This window comes from Mercenaria mercenaria, chromosome 7, assembly GCF_021730395.1.
Source record: "Mercenaria mercenaria strain notata chromosome 7, MADL_Memer_1, whole genome shotgun sequence".
Taxonomy (NCBI): domain Eukaryota; kingdom Metazoa; phylum Mollusca; class Bivalvia; order Venerida; family Veneridae; genus Mercenaria; species Mercenaria mercenaria.
Window position 1 is genome coordinate 15683942 of NC_069367.1, and position 21891 is coordinate 15705832.

The following is a 21891-nucleotide window of genomic DNA, read 5'->3' on the forward strand; positions in this document are numbered from 1 at the left end:
GCAGCATAGTGCAGTTGGCACGTGACACTACGTCAAACTTCTATTTTTAGTTTTTACTTTTACTTTGACGAGGATGTCGTAAACAATCCACGGGTAAATGTCTGAATGAAATAGTCAGTTTTGTTCTGACGCATACCTATGTTTATCGTTGATGGAATCTCCATCAACTACATGGAAGCTGCAGGTAAGTACTGCCACATGCAAACAACTACGGACCAGATCGGACCGCTAAGTGGTCTTTTTTGGCAACATTGAGTACAATTTACATTATCGTGGGCATAATTAGTTCATTGGGACTTAATTTTGTGGTTGCGCTGAACCACGAAATCCACGAAAATTAATCCCCCAAGAATAGTAATGATTTCACAGTATTAATTGTCTAAATGAGACCAAAAAAATATTCATTTAGAGTAAAGACACTCTGACAAGCTAATAGGACCTTGTTTACTGCACACATTATATAGTTCACCACTTCTTTAAGGCAAACATTTATAGGACAACTTCAAGAATTTGTAACACTGACAGATCTTGGTCAAGAACGCAAACAGTCCAAGCACTGGTGTTGTTGTTGCTAAACACCAGGCACATTAAAGAACCAGACTGTCTAATCAGAAAGAGCTAGGCTAAGTCAGCCTGGCATCCTTTAACTAAAAGATCTCTCTGTTCTCGGGGTTTTCTCTTGCTCTGTCCTCTGGTCAGATCTCTGTACTCTTAGATTAATATGGCACCCTAAATGGCCTCCTCTCTATGTAAAGCAGCTTTAAACATGTTTATCCTGAAAAGGGTGCTATATTAACTTGGTAAAATGTATATGCTCAATACCATTTAAACATTATATATAGTCTGCAAAATAATTTTTCTGATACCAAAATTACTGAAACTTCAACCAGCTGGTCCTTATACTGAGTTGCATATACACATATTGACTATTGTGTAGACATACTATCTACGTAAATACTTACATTTAACAGATTGTGTAGTTTTGTATCTTCCAACACTTCCTCTAGGAATTCACCTTCGCTACTCGTGCAATCGACGAGGCACGTGATTTCTTCGAGGGAATCCAGCACCTGGGACACTGCTCCTTACAAAACGGAGAAAAAAGAAGTGCATATCTTAAATCATGTGCATGCAGAACTAGGCTATTGGATGGGTGGGGTACAGCAGATATTATTATTTAATTCCTCTTTAGTAACATGCATATATAAATATTGTAGAACAAATTAGTATGTGAGCGCATTTAGTACCATTCACAATAACAGCTGTCCGTAAGACAGCCAAGCTCGACTATTCGAAATATTGTCACAGAAGCAGGAAATTATTACCCAAAATGTTAAATATCAAAAGAGTTTTAAGTTCAAAAGGGGACATAATTTGACCAAAATACATACCAGAGTTATGGGACTTGATGCTATCAACTAGTTTTATAACCCCGAAGAAACATGTTAAGTTTCAATTCAATATCTGCATTAGTTTTGGGGATAGTAACTTGCATGTAAAACTTTAACCAGAATTTTCTAAGTCCAAAAGGGGGCATAATTTGCTCAAAATACATGTTAGAGTCATGGAATTTGACCCAGTGAGGTTGGTAATTGACCTAGAAAAAGAATAAATAAGTTTCAAAGCTATATGCCTTTTGGTAATAGCTGTATATACTTGCACGCAAAACTTTAACCAGGATTTTCTAAGTCCAAAAGGGGGCATAATTTGGCCAAAATACATGTCAGAGTTATGGGACTTGGTGTATTAACTAGTTTTATAACCCCGAATACACATGTGAAGTTTCAATTTTATATCTGTAGTAGTTTTGGAGATAGTTACTTGCATGTAAAACTTTAACTAGGATTTTCTAAGTCCAAAAGGGGGCATAATTTGCCCAAAATACAAGTCAGAGTTATGGGACTTGACCCAGTGAGGTAGGTAATTGATCTTGAAAAAGAAAAAATAAGTTTCAAATCTATATGCCTTTTAGTAATAGCTGTATGTACTTGCACGCAAAACTTTAACCAGAATTTTCTAAGTCCAAAAGGGGGCATAATTTGGCCAAAATACACGTCAGAGTTATGGGACTTGGTGCTATCAACTAGTTTTATAACCCCGAAGACACATGTGAAGTTTCAATTCAATATCTGCATTAGTTTTGGAGATAGTAACTTGCATGTAAAACTTTAACCAAAATTTTCTAAGTCCAAAAGGGGGCATAATTTGCTCAAAATACATGTCAGAGTTATGGGACTTGACCCAGAGAGGTTGGTAATTCACCTAGAAAAAGAAAAAATAAGTTTCAAAGCTATATGCCTTTAAATGATAGCTGTATGTACTTGCATGCAAAAACTTAACCAAAGTGTGACGCTGACGCCGACGCCAGGGTGAGTAGAATAGCTAGACTATTCTTCGAATAGTCAAGCTAAAAACTGTTGGGGATCAGTTATTTTCTTCTTCCATCTACCCAATTCTTTGCACGACATCAGCTCAAAGTTTTATAGCTCTGAAGCAAAATCAGTCTCTCATTCTCCAACAATGAATACAAGAATGTTCCGGAAGCTCTAATCAACTACCTCGTGGATTACTGCAAGCACTTAAACCAGGGTAGGGAATTCTTCATTGTAACACGGAACCTGCAATCTTGCACTTGGGACCTTCTGGTTAGGAATCTACGTTGCAACTTTAGTTAGCACACTTATTAACTGTGACTAACAGATATGGGGTGTCTTCTATGCCTGGTCTGCAATATGGACCAAACCTGTAGCAATTTGCACTGAGCAACAATGGAAGGGAAACTACTCAGTTATATGAAAATCAAAGGCATTTATAGAGTTACCTGTCCTTGTTCGATTCATGCCATCATTTGATCTTGGAAAAGGGCTTTATTACTCTTTGATTTGCACAGGTATCATACACGCAACATCAGATTATGTAGCCCTGCTTGCCTTTTGAAGTTTGAAATTACCAGATTGAAAACGTCAATTTTAATCAGAAAAAAAATACAGGGAATTGAAGATAAGAGCTGAAAGACCTGCAAGCACTACTAGTAATTGGAATCATTAGAGAAAACTTGAGGCAGTGATATCTGAAATGTAATTGTAGGGTACAAGTAGACAGTTGAGAGGTCTCTTAAGGAACATGTCAATTATTAAAGTTTCAGCCTTAAGCCACAAGTGACATTTCACTGATCTTAAATAACCAAGATTCCGGCAAAACAGAGTATTTCTTTAATCAAGGTAGTGTCACACATTTGGGCTAATTTGGGCTTTACAATGCAGAACTTTTATTAACCTTTGATTCTCAAAACTTTAAACAGATTAAGAATTTTTTATCAATCAGACACTGGTATGAAAGTCATTGATTAGCCAGAGAAACTCACAGCTGTTATCAAATTCAGGATATTCTATAATGTTTTGTGATGTACTGATTACAATTCAAACATTTTTATCTTATGAGTAAATAAAAAGAACAGGTTACCATGCTAAACAAATACTTTTTCTACATGCTTATTATACAAAAGAAACAAACTGAAGATTTCTACGTCCTGAGGACATAAAATACATAGATTCAAATATACTAAGTCAAGTTTATAATTCATTTCATGGCAATGTCACATGGACATACTTATACCCAAAGGACTATTTTGTACAGTGCATTATCAAAATAATATTTAGCTGAAGTGTTCTTTAATAAATTGAAACATTCTGAATTGTTTCAAAGCTGCACAGAATACACCACACAGGCTGCACATTAATAAAATTCTTTTGTTCATGTTTAAATCAAACAGAATATGGCTCTGCTATACTTCATTTCTAAATCAAATATAATAATGATGATGATAGCTTTTAGAGTCTTCAAAACCAGCAAAAAACAAATTCTTTGTGAGTTTTTTTCAAATTCTTACTGTCTAAAGATTTTGGAAACTGAGATAAAACCTACCTGTCCACCCTACCACAACACCCACTACAAAGTTGAGGAATGGAATCATTGACTCTTGCAGTTTAGGTGAGTGCATCAAACGCTACAGTAGGCCAACACCCAAAAAAGAAAGAATTAAAACCTAATTTTACATTTTAGAGATATCAGTAAAACTGATATATGGTAAAAATGACCAACCAGTGCTTGTTATGTCCTCTTCATTAAAGTCTGGATGTGGGGGATCATTGTAGAAACTTGTCCACTTGGAGCTCGATACTGCAGCCATAATAGCACCCTGCAAAACATCATCTGTTTATTGATTACATTCAACTTTCAAATACAATAAACTGTCCCTTGAAAACTGTGTATAAACATACTGAAATTATCAATCTAAAAACTGACAATATCATAAATATTCAATGTTTTAAGGTATATTTATTGCCAGCAATATCTGTGTTACTGCCATCTCATTTCGTAGTAAAAAATCCACTTGTCTGTAGATAATATGTGAAAACATTGGCTCCATGCAAGTGGAACTTCTGTAGGTCTTGTCCTGCAGTTCAAGTGTGATTTTTGGCCAAAATTGTTACAATTCTAATGAAACATCTCGAGTGATCGAAAATAAGACGCTTATTGTTTCCAACTCTAAAATCTATCCTCTTCCATTTCAGTACAGCATCATAATCGCATTAGCTAGATACTTGATAGTACATAAGAAAACAGAGGCATTATGAGAAATACAGAACAACAGGCAGTTTATCCTTAGTTTTTTAATTCAAATTTGCCTAAGGATATATCCAAAAACAATTCATCCAGAAATTGGGTTATTTTTTATCATAACATGTGGAAAGTATAATTAAGTTTTAAATTACAAAACTATTTTCCCTGAAATAATTGATACAGATGTTATGTTTAAGTTATAAGCAAACAGAACCAAGCTGCTCAGTGTCTTTTAACAAGACTTTTAACAGGATTTTGCCAGTTGTTTATCTGTGTATGCAGAAATACACAAAAACTGGTCAAGGCCAAGCTGGTGAGGATTTAGGTCTTATGTGTAACTTGAGTTGCCAAATGTTGACTAAAATGACAATATAGACAAATTAGATAGAACACTTAAAATAAGGTCATAGTGGCCCTAAGTCGCTCACCTGGCCTTCATTATTCCAACTTGAAAATATGTATGACACACTGAATCATGAATGGTAACAACCAAGTTTAGTATAAACTAGTGGCCACTACATGGGGGCCAAATATTACCATTTGGGGATTTTACAAAGGACTCAAGCAGCATCATGTGAATAAATTTCAGATAGGACCTTCCCAGGATGCTACAGACCAAGTTTGGTATAATTCAGAACAGTGGTTTTAGACGAGATGTTTAAGTAAATTCAGGAGGACTGACAAAGGACACCGAACCATCCACCAATTCTAATATTTTACCCCGAAACTTCAGTTCAGGTAAGCTAAGAATCTGTGGAATCCTTTTACTGTATCTGTCTGATGAGAGCTCAACTTTTCTCAGTGCTTGACTCTGAATTAGAGCTTTATCAGTAAAAACTTCATAAAACTTTAACCCAAAAAATTCAAGGTTAAAAAGGGGCATAACTCTGTCAAAATTCAAATCAGAGTTATGGGGATTGTTTCTTCTGGTGTAGACTTTGATAGTAAATAAGTGTCAAAAGCCTTCATAGTAACAGAGATATCTGACTTTATCAAAAACTTTAACCCAAAAATTTCTAAGTTAAAAAGGTGCATAACTATGTCAAAATTCAAAACAGAGTTATGGGGATTGTTTCTCCTGTTGCAGACTTTGGTAGTAAACAACTCTTTAAAGTTTCAAGTCAATAGCTTTGATAGTAACAGAGATATTTGATTTTATCAAAAACTTGAACCAAAGGTGATGGTGTCGCAGTCGCTGGGGCGAGTGCAATAGCCCTACTTTTCCCCCGAAAAGTCGAGCAAAAAACTACTTCTTTCTAAGCCTAATTTTTAAATGGTTTTGCTCACAGCATATGAATGAGCACTAGAGCTTTATTAAGTAATTTTTTATCTTTGACATGCTAAAGTTTGCAAGAGGACAGGAAAAAAAACCCGCAGATTATCACACTGGAATAAACTCATTACTTGACATCTGGTGTTTCCTGACAAATTTGTTCACCATCGCAAAAACAACCATAATCAACATCTGAAGTTTAACTCATTTGTGCCAAAAATAGAACAAAAACAAATTAAATATGGAAACAGCGAACTACAAACCTTCAATTTTCTTCTAGCATTGAATTTCTTTAACTCTTCTACAGTCTCTGTTAGATGACCTTTGGATATTTTCGACCTCTCCTGCAACAGACAATGTTTCTGATGATAGAAAACATGTAAGATATATAATCCTATATGCCAGACAAAAAATTTAAACTTGCATCAAGTGAAAATTAAGGGTCACCTGTCTCCCTAACACCTTTTCATTTCCAAAGAACATACAGTATTTAGCCATGGTACAAAGACATAATATATGGAGTTGGACAAAATGTAATGTTAGACAGTACAAAGTACAGTCTAACCTGTACTAACGGTCACCTCCGATCAGCGGTCACCTCCGTTCAGCGGCCATTTTATGACGCCCCCAACGGATTTTCCTCTATTTTATCACTTTATTCAGCGGCCACCTGCCGTCTGCAGCCAGCGGCCACCGAAATTGCCTCCTGACCGCCGTATTTGACCCCTTTCAGCGGCCATTTTTCTTCCAAAACCAATTATTTTTAGGCAATAATCGCCGAAGATACCCATTTTTGAGAAGCACCTGATTGCTTAGTTTCGCGTGACTTCACCACAAGAACAACAAAATGACATGAGCTTCTCAATTAAAACTGATAACCAAAGGTGTAACCCCCTTTTTGTTATGATCAAATGGCCAGCAATTATCGGCAATTAGCGTGTCATCTCGTGTCATATTTGTTGCTCACAGTTTGACCTCGGTTAAAGATAATACTCGATAACTAATTAGTAGCATAATATTTGTGCTTTTTTATACTTCTGTCATCAAAATACTATCTAATTTATATGAAATTAATTGTGTTTGAAAAAATATAAACCACTCTATCTTTTACGGAACACAACGGCAATCGTAGATTTAGCATAGACAATAAGCGCGGAGAGTAGCTTCCCTTACCAAAATGGCGAAAATTGTAAACAAACTTGTTTTGAAGTTGGAAAATTGTCTGTAACAATTTTTTGTAGTAAAAAAACTACGCCGGAGTTTTAGATTACTAGGAAGACCATTCGTATTGCGAAGGCAAATGCACGTCATTGTATCCTGGTAAAATAATAATGGAAAACCCAAAAAGAAATTGCCTAAAGGCTAAACTGGTCAGAAGTCTGAAAAGTACATATACTGGCTGCACCTCCGATCTGTGGTCACCTGGCTTAAGCGGCCAAATTGTCTGCTTCCCTTGGCTGGCTGCTTAAGACAGGTTAGACTGTATTTTCAGCAAAAACAAAAAGTCATATCAATAAATGTTTAAGGCAATGACCTCCAGATTTTGGCTAAAAATGATCTTCTTTAACACATATTGCCACCCTGAAAACTAGAGTTACCTACCTTGATCCAAGGATGAGCAAGTGCTTCTTCAACAGTGATTCTTTGTTCAGCATCCACCTCTAACATTCTGGAAACAAGGTCTTTGGCTTCCGGGGAAATTGTAATCCATTGCTTTTCTCGCATCTGAAACAAACCAGTGATTTTACAAGAAAACAGACCAGAGGTAAATTCCATGTCTGCCTGGTTAACAGGGAAAACCTTCAACTGCTAAGCCAGTTGTTGTCTTCTATCCTAGAACCGGACAAAGATGTCCATTGCCTCCCCTTCCTTTACCTCTATTACATGTATAGAAGTTGTCAATAACTGGTGTAAAGCACAAGGAGCAGTGTTAGATAAACTTACTACTTTATATAAATTAACCATAAAAGCAATCTTGTTACCACATCAAAATTCTAATTGTGGGGTGCACACAAGATCTCTAGATATCCTAATGTCTAATGATGTAATAGCAAAAACAGGATGTATAAGTTATTAACTATTTCTAATTTCTGTGATTTCTAATACTGTTAAAACTGGCATCTTGAAAAATTCTGGCAAAAACATGCCAAGTATCTAATTTACTTTCTGGTTTTCTTTTCAGTTTTTTTTTATAGTATGGTAGTATCTTTTAAAACTGACATATTTCTCATTCAAAATCACTGAAACCATGACCTAGCATGCAGTGATCAAAATTATTACAGACAGCCTTCTCCCCACAGACCAAATGCCTTAGGTGGAAAATTTATCATATGTCACCCTATGATAAAAATAAATATAGAACAGCCCTATATTTATCACTGTAATAGACAGAGAGAAAACAAATGAGAGAGAGAGGAGATCTTGTAGACAGAGTTAAATGTCATTACAATATATCTATTACTGATTAATATCAGGAACTATACTGACCCTGCTTGATTTTATTACTTTGCAACACTTGCCAGGGTAAACACCACAGTAAATATTCATACAGTTCTGTGTTGTAATACATGTATGAATACAATATTATCACTCATATATTATCAATACAAAATAATATAACAGCAGTTGTCACCGGAGACAGCATGCTTGACACTTTTGATGCATGCACATCTGCCTAAGCTGGAGCTATAACTGGAGTGTTTGATGACTCCAATAAGGATGATGATGCTGGACAATAGTTTGAGTCAAATATATTTAGTAATAACAGAGATGAATGAAAGTGTATTAAAGATGGACACCTGTGGTCTTCCTCCACTATCAAAAGGCTCACAAACTCCTACCTTGGTCCTAATCATGCCCTGGTGACGTATCTGATCTATTTTTGTATGGCTATTTTTGTAATTCTAAATGACGATATAATTTCACTCCATCAAATCTCCTATAATTACGTATGTCATATATGTTAGGTTTGAAGTGAAACTGAGAGAATGGTTATCGATTAGCTAATTTCAACATTGATTTCCCCATGGAATTCCGACCATTTTAGATTATACTAATTATCATTGCAACGCTTGTCAAATGGTGAAAGTCTGCTGGGTACTGGGTAATCTAGTTAGTGATGAGTATGCCCTTTAACGACCTAACAATGAGCAACAGGAAAATTCAATGAACTGGTATCTCACGCCAAAACTGGTTTAATATGAGGAATGGAATAGAAATATACATGTACAGGACTTTCTCTTTCACTTGTGACATTTAAACAAATATTGTTGGCACATGCCTAAACTGGTAAACCTATTATCTAGCTAAAACAGTTTGCCTAATTTAGCAAGAAAAAAAAAAATCTGTTATTTACCAGTAAACATAAACTTGACCTAAACAAAACCAAAAATGCAACTTAACCTTGGTCTCTATGCAAGCTAGTTTGGTCTACGTGTCTGATTATTAAGCAAAAACCACAAACCACATTTTTACAATTTAACAAGGCAGTCTGGAAGACAGCTAAATCCCCCGCCACTGCTATGGATAGTGAAAGGGTAAACCTTTGATTTTAGCTGTGACCTTGACCTTGAACTGACATGGCTGACTCATGAATTCTGCACAATGTCTTGATGAGGTGATCATTTGACCAAAGTTTCATGAAAATCCTTCAAGGGGTTTAGGAGATACAGAGCTGAAACCTTTAACCTTCAGTTGTGACCTTGACCTTGAGTTGACATGGCTGACTCATGAGTTCTTGATGAGGTGATCATTTGACCCAAGTTTGATGAAAATCCTTCAAGGGGTTTAGGAGATACAGAGTGGACACAAAATGGAAGGCTCAAACCTTCGACCCTTAGTTGTGACCTTGACCTTGAGCTGGCATGGTTGACTCATAATTTCTGCACATCGATGTGATGAGGTAATCATTTTACCCAAGTTTTATAAAATTCCTTCAAGGGGTTTAGGAGATATAGAGCGGACACGAAATGGAAGGCTCAAACCTTTGTCCTTCAGTTGTGACCTTGACCTTGAGCCGATATGGCTGACTCATAAGTTCTGCACATTGCCTTGATGAGGTGATCGTTTGGCCCAAGTTTGATGAAAATCCTTCAAGGAGTTTAGGAGATATAGAGCGGACACAAAATGGAAGGCTCAAACCTTTGACCCTAAGTTGTGACCTTGACCTTGAGCTGGCATGACTGACTCATGGGTTCTGCACATCGTCTTGATGAGGTGATCATTTGACCCAAGTTTGATAAAATTCCTTCAAGGGGTTTAGGAGATGTAGAGCGGACACAAAATGGAAGGCTCAAACCTTTGACCCTAAGTTGTGACCTTGACCTTGAGCCGACAAGGCTGACCCATGGGTTCTGCACATTGTCTTGATGAGGTGATCATTTGACCCAAGTTTCATGAAAATCCTTCAAGGAGTTTAGATAGAGCGGACACAAAATGGAAGGCTCAAAACCTTTGACCCTAAGTTGTGACCTTGACCTTGAGCCGGCATGGCTGACTCATGGGTTCTGCACATCGTCTTGATGAGGTGATCATTTGACCCAAGTTTTATAAAATTCCTTCAAGGGGTTTATGAGATATAGAGCGGACACAAAATGGCAGGCTCAAACCTTTGACCTTAAGTTGTGACCTTGACCTTGAACCGACAAGGCTGACTCATGAGTTCTGCACATCGTCTTGATGAGGTGATCATTTGACCTAAGTTTCATGAAAATCCTTCAAGGGGTTTAGGAGATATGGACCGGACACGATTTTGTTACGGACGGAAGGACGGATGGACGGATGGACAGACGGACCATTCCTATAATCCCTCCGCCACGGCGGGAGATTAGAAACAGTTTTATAGATCTTGGCCCAAAAACCCAAAATTTGCCTCCATGAAAGCTTCTCGGACACCAAATTCGGTCTATAATTATGTTTTATTCCTAACAGAAGTTGCTGCACAGAATCCACTTGCCTGGTAACAATGACCTTGACCATAACCCCAGTGACAAGAATGCATACTTTTGTCCACCGATACACTTGGTATAATTATGTAGTTTGGTTGTAACATAAAGTTACTGTGCAGAAATGAACTTACATGGTTTGCAGAAGTAAATGCCAAATAATAAGGACCATAACCCTTTGTCTTTTTCAAGTATCCTTACTGAAACTTGCAGAGCCCAATTTTACGATAGTATTGAACATTTTTCTAAATTGTGGTTTAAATATGGCTCTCGCCAGACATATAACACAGATGAGATAACATACAGACAACATTAAAACTGTATCACTGTGCCTTCTCCAAATTTCCTGTAAAGGACAGAAGTAAAGCAAAAGATATTTTATAAACAATCTGTGTTTTCTGAGTTTTGTGTCATTACCGTAAGTCTGTTATTGGAAACATCTCTTACATTTTGACCTGGCTTGATTTTATTACTTTACAACATTCACAATGGAAATATATAGAGCCAATATTCATAAATGTTCAATGTGCTAAAAACTGACTGCCAAATTTATACCTGCTATATCATTAGACTCTATTAGCCCTCTGGCGGCAATTCTGCCTTTGTGACCCGTGCAGACCAAGATCAGCCTGCATGGACTTTCAGTGAATACTCCTTCAAATAATTGCCCAAACTGAATGATGGACCAGTCCATTTTAGAAATTTAGCAAGCCTGAGATTAATAAATAATTAAGAACTGCACTGAAATAGTGGCAGCTAGAGATCAAACTGGCAGTATTTCAAAAGTATTTCAATATATACAATGTCATGTATTTGTGTGTCTACAGATACAACATTTAAATTTTGTTTTTCCTCTTACATGATATTTTCCCTGTACTATGAGGTCTGCTAAGCGTTCTCGGGTTCCTATGAAAGGGGGATACCCACACAGCAGTATAAACAACATGATTCCACAGCCCCAGACATCCACTGGTCTCCCATACGGCTCCCTTTTTACAACTTCTGGGGCCATAAACTGTGGCGTGCCAATACGACCTGAAAATGAATAGTACAGTTATGATTTAAATTTTCTGAAAGTGCATCAGAACAAAATGAATCAAACTTGTTTAAATCTGAAATATTTGCTGAGGAGTTTATCAGTCTTCTATGAATATTTCTGTAAAGCACTTTAAATCTGTATGAACATTACTGGTATGCCATAATTTTCTATATTCATGAAATACTGAACTCATGATGTGAAAAAAATAAACTGATAAAGTAGCTGGACATACTGATATCAGCTTGTCAAATTTTTCATGAAAACTATTGATTTGCCAGTTATTAAACCCACAAATACCAGTGAAAACAAAGTTCTTGCATAAAATTTACAGTACATAATTATACAAGTCTGATTACAATTCTGACCACTGTTGACAATCTGTCTTTGTAAAAGTTCAGTCCTTAAACAGGATGAAAATTTACTAGAACTTGAATAAGCAGACATTCTTTCTCAGTTTTTTTTTTTCAAACTGTGGAACATACAATAAAACTGGGGCTGCTTATTTTTACTACATAATTGTCACTTGAAAATCACCTGTTCTATTGATTATCTTGTCACTATAACCTTGTTAAAACAATGAAAAACACATATAAAATGGCATGAAATATTCCAGAAACACTGTTACATTAAACAAGTGAATGAAGTATTGCCAAGCAATACTGAGGGGACTAATGATCTCAACTGCAGTATAACCTAATGATACGATATCTGTCAATGATGTATATATAATCATATGCTACATATACAATTATGCTGGCATGTCTGAAAATCTCCAAATGTAAATTGCCTTAAAACATTGATTAGTATAAAAAGTATTAAAAATAAAATTACATTTTTAACTGGTATGAAAAAGAAAAATGACTTTCTTTGCCTTTTAAGTATCACCTTGACCTTGCCAGGGGCTGGAGAAATGTACATGACATAGCATCTCACAATAAGGAAAAACTGTGTCATGTATTATTAAAATGAGCCGTGACATGAGAAAATCAACATAGTGGCTTTGCGACCAACATCCGCGCAGTCTGGTCAGGATCCGTGCTGTTCGCTTTCTGGGCTATTGCAATTAGAGAAACCGTTATGCTGATTTTTCTCATGGCACTGCTCAAATGCCTTGATAGATGGCAGAGTTATGGATAGCACTGGGAAATGTGGAGGAACTGACTGATGGACTGACAGATGGATCAAAAAGCACAATACCCTGTCTTAGGATCTGTATAGGACTAATAAAGTACCTAGGACAGACTTCTGATTTAGAACAAATTTTCTGCGACACATTCTAAACTATCAGTTCAGTTCTTTTTTGTTTTTATTTTTCATTTCGTTTTGACAAACATTGAGGTGATGAAAACTGTATGTGTATGTCAGTTGCATCTCCACAGAGCAAACACCTTTCTATCATCTTTCAAATTTGAACAATTTTTTTTAAGTTAACCTTTACACAGCAATACCCTGTACACAATAAACATGTTTTAATCTTCACAGCTGTGTGTGTTGTAGAGAGATTGCACTGTATTTCCTCTAAGTGGATTTTCTTGACCAGCAATGTTGACTGTTTATTAACACCATGTTTAGTGGTTCTGTCTCTTTCTGTTCCTTACTTTAATCTAAATGAGCCGTGCCATGAGAAAACCAACATAGTGGGTATGCGACCAGCATGGATCCAGACCAGCCTGCGCATTCGCGCAGTCTGGTCAGGCTCCATGCTGTTCGCTTTTAAAGCCTGTTGGAATTGGAGAAACTATTAGCGAACAGCATGGATCCTGACCAGACTGCGTGGATGCGCAGGCTGGTCTGGATCCATGCTGGTCGCATACCCACTATGTTGGTTTTCCCATGGCACGGCTCAAATTACAGATAAATTCCAAAGACATGCTAAGTTACATAATTTCTTATCATGGGATTAATAAGAGAACAAACATAATGCAATTGCAAAAAGTCAGAATTACAAAATCTCCATTACATGGTCCTTATTCCCATGACAACCTACACCTATTAAATGGAAAAGCTGCAATAAAACATCAATCACATTAGGTCAGAAGGGGATGAATAAAATACTTGTGTTATGATATTTAAGCAATTCAATCACAGACAAATAAGGGGATCACATGAAATTCTCTATTGAATCCAACTGCTCCGAGTCAGCAGTGTTCCACTGTAGGATTTTTACAAACAAAAAAATCTAGATGCCCACCAGCTGTCAAAAGGACTAACATTTATGATACTATCTGATGGCGACAGAACTGACTGCGGCAAACATTTCTGCCAAGTTATTTAAGAACATCTCCATCAATGGCTAAGTTACAGCCCAGACAAGAGAAACTGCACCAAGTTTTGACCTTTGACCTCTAAATACCAGTAATGTGAACTTCGAAGATTGGTCAAAACTTGAATATAAATATTGGTCAATATCTCACAAATAAATAAGACTGACTTATTAATCAAACAAAAATACTACCTTTACTAGCCACAAGAAAAAATACGCACTTAAAATTGAAGATCCAGTGTTATAGCCAGCTTAAATATTCATACGGTTTTAGCAGAAACATGCAACAAATTTATAAAGAAACTTTGTTAGTCCACCAATCCACATGCAAAGAAATCATCTAGATGTTAGAAAGCATTGTCATAGCTTTTGCCCTTTGTGCAGATCTTATAGAGCATTGTTGTATCTTATGCATGTATAGTTATCACAGAACAGTCTTGTTATTTTGCTATTTGTACATGTTTCAATGACTTTATTTTATGGTTTAATCTTAAATGTTTGAAATGCCTATTGTAATATTATGTTGTCTGTATGTATATTTTCAAAGCACTGTCATACTATATGCAGTCTGTCAGTACATGTTTTAAAGCACTGCCATACTTTATGCAGTCTGTCAGTACATGTTTCAAAGCACTGCCATACTATATGCAGTCTGTCAGTACATGTTTCAAAGCACTGTCATACTATATGCAGTCTGTCAGCACATGTTTCAAAGCACAAAGCACTGTTGTGATTTTATTGCTTTTTAGTCACAGAGGCCGCAGGCCTAAAAAGTAGATGATTCAAATTAATAAATATTTTGGTCTATAATGCAGATGGCTCAAATCAATATTGTGGCCTAAAAAGTTGATGGTTCAATTATTTTCATTTTCATTTTGTTGGGTTTAAAGTCGCACCGAAACAATTATAGGTCTTTTGATGATGGAGGAAGACTCAGAGGCCCGGCTGTGCATTATTTCATCACAAGCAGGCACCTGGGTAGAACCATCAACCTTCCGTAAGCCAGCTGGATGGCTTCCTCACATGAAGAATTCAACGTCCTGAGTGAGGCTCGAACCAACATTGATGAGGGGCAAGTGATTTTAAGTCAATGACCTTAACCACTCATGGTTCAAATAAATTTTGTGGTCTATAATGTAGATGGTTCATAATACTGTGACCTAAAGGTAGATGGTTCAAATAAATATTGTGATGTATAATGTAGATGGTTCAAATCAATATCGTGTTCCATAATGTAGATGGTTCATATCAATACTGTGGTGGCTTAACCCTTTACCACAAAGAACAGAAGCCAAAGTAACCTCTTTTACATAACACTGATAAGTGATAATCAATAATCAATAATCGGTATATGGCTGATAAAGGTGACTGTCTTATCTGAACAGAGGTGTTGGCATTATTTTGTGATTACACACACTTATGTTAAAAATGTCATTATTTTAATATTTTCTGTAAGTTTGACATTATTTTTGTCAATATAAAGTTTATAGCAATTTAAATTCTCTTTCCGATGATACAAAATTTATTGTAGTTTCTCTTTGAGTTTCGAAGATATAAAGTGTTAAAGTACGGGAATATATATTTTTAGGCATAAAATTCTGTTTTGGATTACTTTCACATTGAAATTCATATACAATTTCATTTTGATGTTTGAAAGTTTGATTTATAGTTAATAGACTTATCTTCCGAATCGGAATCGGTAAGTATTTATAAAAAAAAACAACCATCAAACTGAATAACACTACAAAAATAACGGATCATAAAATTTCTGAAAGTGCAAAAAGATCGCTGAGATCAAGACTCGTAACCGACTACAGTATTCTTGTGCTAAAAATTAAAAATTTTAAGATACTATTACGTAATATTTTGATGATCAAACGTCGGTACATCACGGGCGACTTCCGCAGCAATTAACTCTTGGGGTGTCATAAAATATTTGAAAGCCGCGGTCCTTCTGTTTTGATTAACACTTCCCGTTATGTAAGGCCATAAATTCCAAGCCATCGTATACACAAATTGTTGTTTAGGGGAAATCCGCATGTATCACGCGTGACCTTCATGACCTAACACATTTAAAAATACTTTGATGTTAAATGGTTGTTATTTTTAGAACGAGGAAAGCCCGCGAACGGGCCAGTAAGTTGCAAGCAGTTTTCTCAGTAATTTTCCATGACGTAGCGTCGTGCACATGTAGGAAAAAACCCCGGTGTCTTTCTTTGCAAAGTACTCGATAAATTTAAATAGTAACCACATGATCTTGTACGTAAATAATGATGACGAAATCCCATATTTTGAGTTAGTAAACATCCGGAATTTGTTTCTTTAGGAAAAGAACGAAAATAAAGCGATTGATTATGAGACAAGGGATAAAACGATTCTGTTCAAATGGCCGTTAATCGGTATAATACGTTTCTATCGGGGAACCGATAGACTCGGGTCAATACGTTTCTGTTCGGTAATCGATAGATACGGTGATAAACGTATCCGTGTGGGAAAGGGTTAAAAGTAGATGGTTCAGATCAATATTGTTGCCTTAAAAGTAGATGGTTCAAATCAATATTGTGGCTTATAATTAGATGGTTCAAATCAATATTGTGGTATATAATGTAGATGTGGTCTGTAATGTAGATGGTTCAAATCAGTATTGAGGCCTATAATGTAGATGTGGCCTATAAAGTAGATGGTTCAAATAAAATATTGTGGTCTATAATGTAGATGGTTCAAATACTGTGAAATCATTAATATTTGTGGGGGACTAATTTTCATGGATTTCATGGTTGAGTCAATCCACGAAATTCAATCCCAACAAACAAGTAAAATTCCAATTCATTTTATGTTCAAAAGTTGAAATCTGCGAATTCATATCCCCACGAAATTGCCGTTTTGACTAAAACCACGAAATTTCATGCCCACGAAATTAAATGTAGATGGTTCAAATTAATATTGTGGTCTATAATGTAGATGGTTCAAATCAATATTGTGGCCTATAATGTAGATGTAGCCTATAAAGTAGATGGTTCAAATCAATATTGTGGTCTATAATGTATATGGTTCAAACAAAATTGTGGTCTATAATGTAGATGATTCAAATAAATATTGTGGCCTATAATGTAGATGGTTCAAATCATTATTGTTGCCAAAAATGTAATGATTCAAATAAATATTGTGGCCTATAATGTAGATGGTTCAAATCATTATTGTTGCCAAAAATGTAGATGGTTCAAATAAATATTGTGGCCTATAATGTAGATGGTTCGAATCATTATTGTTGCCAAAAATTTAGATGGTTCAAATAAATATTGTGGTCTATAAGGAAGATGGTTCGAATCAATATTGTGGCCAATAATGTAGATGGTTCAAATAAATAGTGTGGCCTATAAAGTAGATAGTTCAAATAAATATTGTGGCCTATAAAGAAGACGGTTCAAATCAATACTGTGACCTAAAAGGTAGAAAATTCAAATAAATATTATGGCCTATAATGTAGATTGTTCAAATCAATATTGTGGTCTAAAATGTAGATGGTTCAAATAAATATTGTGGCCTAAAATATAGATGGTTCAAATCAATATTGAGGTCTATAATGTAGATGGTTCAAATCAATATTGTGGCCTATAATGTAGATTGTTCAAATCAATATTGTGGCCTATAATGTAGATGGTTCAAATAAATATTGTGGCCTATAAAGTAGATGGTACAAATCAATACTGTGACCTGAAAGGTAGATGTTTCAAATGAATATTGTGGTCTATAATGTAGATGGTTCAAATCAATATTGTGGCCTATAAACTAGATGGTTTAAATCAATATTGTGGTCTATAACGCAGATGTGACATATAATGTAGATGGTTCAAATCAATATTGTGGCCTATAATGTAGATGGTTCAAATAAATATTGTGGCCTATAAAGTAGATGGTAAAAATCAATACTGTGACCTGAAAGGTAGATGGAACAAATGAATATTGTGGTCTATAATGTAGATTGTTCAAATCAATATTGTGGTCTATAATGTAGATGGTTCAAATCAATACTGTGGTCTATAACGCAGATGTGACATATAATGTAGATGGTTCAAAGCAAGCTTGTGATCTATAATGTAGATGGTTCAAAGCAAGCTTGTGATCTATAATGTAGATGGTTCAAATAAATATTGTGGCCTATAATGTAGATAGTTCAAATAAATATTGAGGTCTATAAACTAGATGGTTCAAATCAATATTGTGGTCTATAATGCAGATGTGACATATAATGTAGATGGTTCAAATGAATACTGTGGTCTATAATGTAGATGGTTCAAAACAATCTTGTGGTCTATAATGTAGATAGTTCAAATCAATACTGTGTTTGTGTGTGTGTCCCGGTTTAACGTCTTTTTCAACAATTTTTCAGTCATATAAACAACTGTGTCTACTTGCAGTAGTGAGCACAATGCCCAACTTTATATTGCTGCCTCACTGGAATATCACACCGTAGACACGTGGCATGATACCCTACCCATTCACATTATACTGACACCAGGCTGACCAGTCCTAGTACTTTCTCTTAATGCTGAGCGCCAAGCGAGGAAGCTACTAGTACCATTTTTTATGTCTTTGGTACGGCGCGGCCGGGGGATTGAACCAACGACCTCCAGCACTCAAGGCGGATGCTCTACCACTATAAATCAATACTGTGGTCTATAATGTAGATGGTTCAAAGCAATCTTGTGATCTATAATGTAGATGGTTCAAATCAATACTATGGTCTATAACATAGATGGTTCAAATCAATATTGTAGCCTATAATGTAGATGTGGCCTATAAAGTAGCTTATTATGTAGATGTGGTCTATAATGTAAATGGTTCAAATCAATATTGTGGTATATAATGTAGATGGTTCAAATAAATATTGTGGCCTATAAATTAGATGGCTTAAATCAATACTGTGACCTAAAAAGTAGATGGTTCAAATAAATATTGAGATCTATAATGTAGATGGTTCAAATCAATATTGTGGTCTATAACACAGATGGTTCAAATTAATATTGTGGCCTATAATGTAGATGTGGGCTATAAAGTAGATGGTTCAAATCAATACTGTGACCTAAAAGGTAGATGGAACAAATGAATATTGTGGTCTATAATGTAGATGGTTCAAATAAATATTGTGGTCTATAACGCAGATGTGACATATAATGTAGATGGTTCAAATCAGTACTGTGGTCTATTATGTAGATGGTTCAAAGCGATCTTGTGATCTATAATGTAGATGGTTAAAATCAATACTATGGCCCATAATGTAGATGGTTCAAATAAATATCATGGCCCACAATGTATATGGTTCAAATCAATGTAGATGTGGCCTTTAATGCAGATGGTTCAAATCAATATTGTGGTATATAATGTAGATGGTTCAAATAAATATTGTCGCCTATAAATTAGATAGTTCAAATCAATACTGTGACCTAAAAGGTAGATGGTTGAAATAAATATTGTGGTCTATAACAGGGCTTCGGAAATTTGCCGGTCTGTCGGTTTTGGACCGATTTTTGACTTTTCAGACCGATTCGTGAAGTGAAAAAACGAAAAAAATCGGTCCCGTAAAAATGGAGAAAAGTATAAATTTCGGTCTGATATCTCAATACACGATCACCTGCCAAGTAGGAAATTGTTGGTCGCACCTTCAGATAATCAATAAACGTGTCAATCGGTCTGATTGTCACTTTGATAATCGGTCCGTAATTAGCGCGTGACGCAATCAGTGCTCGCGCGGCACATCCTTTAATGTTTGCAGACAGCCAACTGCGGTGTATTAAACATTTTTGACTGGTTTCCTAACGTTTCTGACTGGATCCAAATCATTTCGACGGGGACCCACTTCTTTTATTTAGAATCCGACGGATGGTTTATTTCAAAAGGCTATGTTTGATCACGGTAACAAACAAATGGTCGCTGCATTTAATTAGGTCTTTGAATAAATGAGACATCACACGGAAAACCGATAAAAATAATTTTTATAATAACTTGATTTGAAAAAATTACATGATTCATTTGTTGGGGCTCCAGCTGAAACAAATGCAGAAAATCGTCTTTGCAACCAGACTGTACAAAAAAGAAAAAAATGGACGGGCAACCACGAATGATAAAGAACTGTTTATCAAATCGGTCTTTTAAAAAACGTTTCAAAATTTCATTTTGTTTACATCAGAAGAGAACATATAACTTTATAAAATGTAGTTGCTTATCGAAGTACAACGTAAGTGAAATGAAATATCCGTGGCCAACCCGCGTGACGTTTTGGTACTATTCATGCGGGAAATTCGATCTCAGCGTTCAAATAACGTACACATTCGGTCCGCGGCAGAGTATTCTTTAAATACTGAGGCTGTTTAGCAGAGAATATGTGTCGTGTTACTCACTTTGACGCATTGTATTTTATAGAATTCCGTCAAAGAATGAGGAAATATCACAAAGTATCTGCCATGTATACGGTATCGAAGTCACGTGCGTTGGCTTTTAGACTAGTTACGCACACGGTGTCAATGCCTCGTATTATCTCGGAAAAACATCGAAATTTAAACAAAGTAACGATCACTAATAACAATGAATAACTGTCTTCATTGTATGGTAACGCGCGGTGACTGGTAACTCAGTTTTAATGCATGACATGCTTATTTCTTTACCCTATTACGTTTTACAAAATATGTAATATTGGGAAGGCGGTGGGTGGGGTAGCGCCGATGTCAGGATTTTCGTTTCGGACCGATTGAGTTATCAAAATTTCCGGAGCCCTGGTCTATAATGTAGATGGTTCAAAGCAATAATGTGGTCTATAAAGTAGATGGTTCAAATCAATACTGTGGTTTATAATGTAGATGGTTCAAATCAATACTGTGGTCTATAATGTAGCTGGTTCAAAGCAATCTTGTGGTATATAATGTATAAGGTTCAAGGCAATCTTGTATTCTATAAAGTAGATGGTTCAAAGCAATCTAATGGTCTATAATGTAAATGATTCAAGGCAATCTTGTAGTCTATAATGTAGATGGCTCAAAGAAATCTTGTATTCTATAAAGTAGATGGTTCAAAGCAATCTAATGGTCTATAAAGTAGATGGTTCAAAGCAATCTAATGGTCTATAATGTAGACGGCTCAAAGAAATCTTGTAGTTTATAATGCAGAGGGTTCAAAGCAATCTATTGGTCTATGATGTAGATGGTTCAAGTATAATGTAGATGATTCAAGGCAATCTTGTGGTCTATAATGTAGATGGCTTTAAGAAATCTTGTGGTTTATATTGCAGATGGTTCAAAGCAATATATTGGTATATAATGTAGATGATTCAAGGCAATCTTGTAGTCTATAATGTAGATGGCTCAAAGAAATTGTGTGGTTTATAACACAGATGGTTCAAAGCAATCTGTTGAACTACAATGTAGATGGTTCAAAACAATCTATTGAACTATAATGTGTTGTGTTGTTTAACATCGCACCGACACATGATAGGTCATTTGGTGACTTTCCAGCTTTAATGGTGGAGAAAGACCCTCGGTGCCCCTCCATGCATTATTTCATCACAAGCGGACACCTGGGTAGAACAATCGACCTTCCGTAAGCCAGCTGGATGGCTTCCTCACATGAAGAATTTAACACCCCGAGTGAGGCTTGAACCCACATTGATGAGGGGCAAGTGATTTGAAGTCAGCAACCTTAACCACTCGGCCACGGAGGCCCCTGGACTATAATGTGGATGGTTCAAAGTAATCTTGTG

General features: G+C 35.9%; 1 protein-coding gene across 11 annotated transcripts in view; it reads right to left on the reverse strand.

Moving 5' to 3' along the window:
- The window catches only part of LOC123556030 (peripheral plasma membrane protein CASK-like), a 286974-nt gene that overhangs the window by 123176 nt on the left and 141907 nt on the right, over positions 1-21891 (reverse strand). For 8 of the 11 annotated variants that reach the window (XM_053547675.1, XM_053547671.1, XM_053547668.1 and 5 more), the window contains 5 exons: positions 11699-11874; positions 7499-7621; positions 6160-6240; positions 4102-4198; positions 963-1084 (listed from right to left, as the gene is read on the reverse strand). In XM_053547675.1, coding sequence (XP_053403650.1) covers positions 963-1084; positions 4102-4198; positions 6160-6240; positions 7499-7621; positions 11699-11874 — 599 coding nt within the window. The remainder of the gene's footprint in view (positions 1-962; positions 1085-4101; positions 4199-6159; positions 6241-7498; positions 7622-11698; positions 11875-21891) is intronic. The other 3 variants (XM_053547676.1, XM_053547672.1, XM_053547666.1) reach the window with 1 other exon arrangement.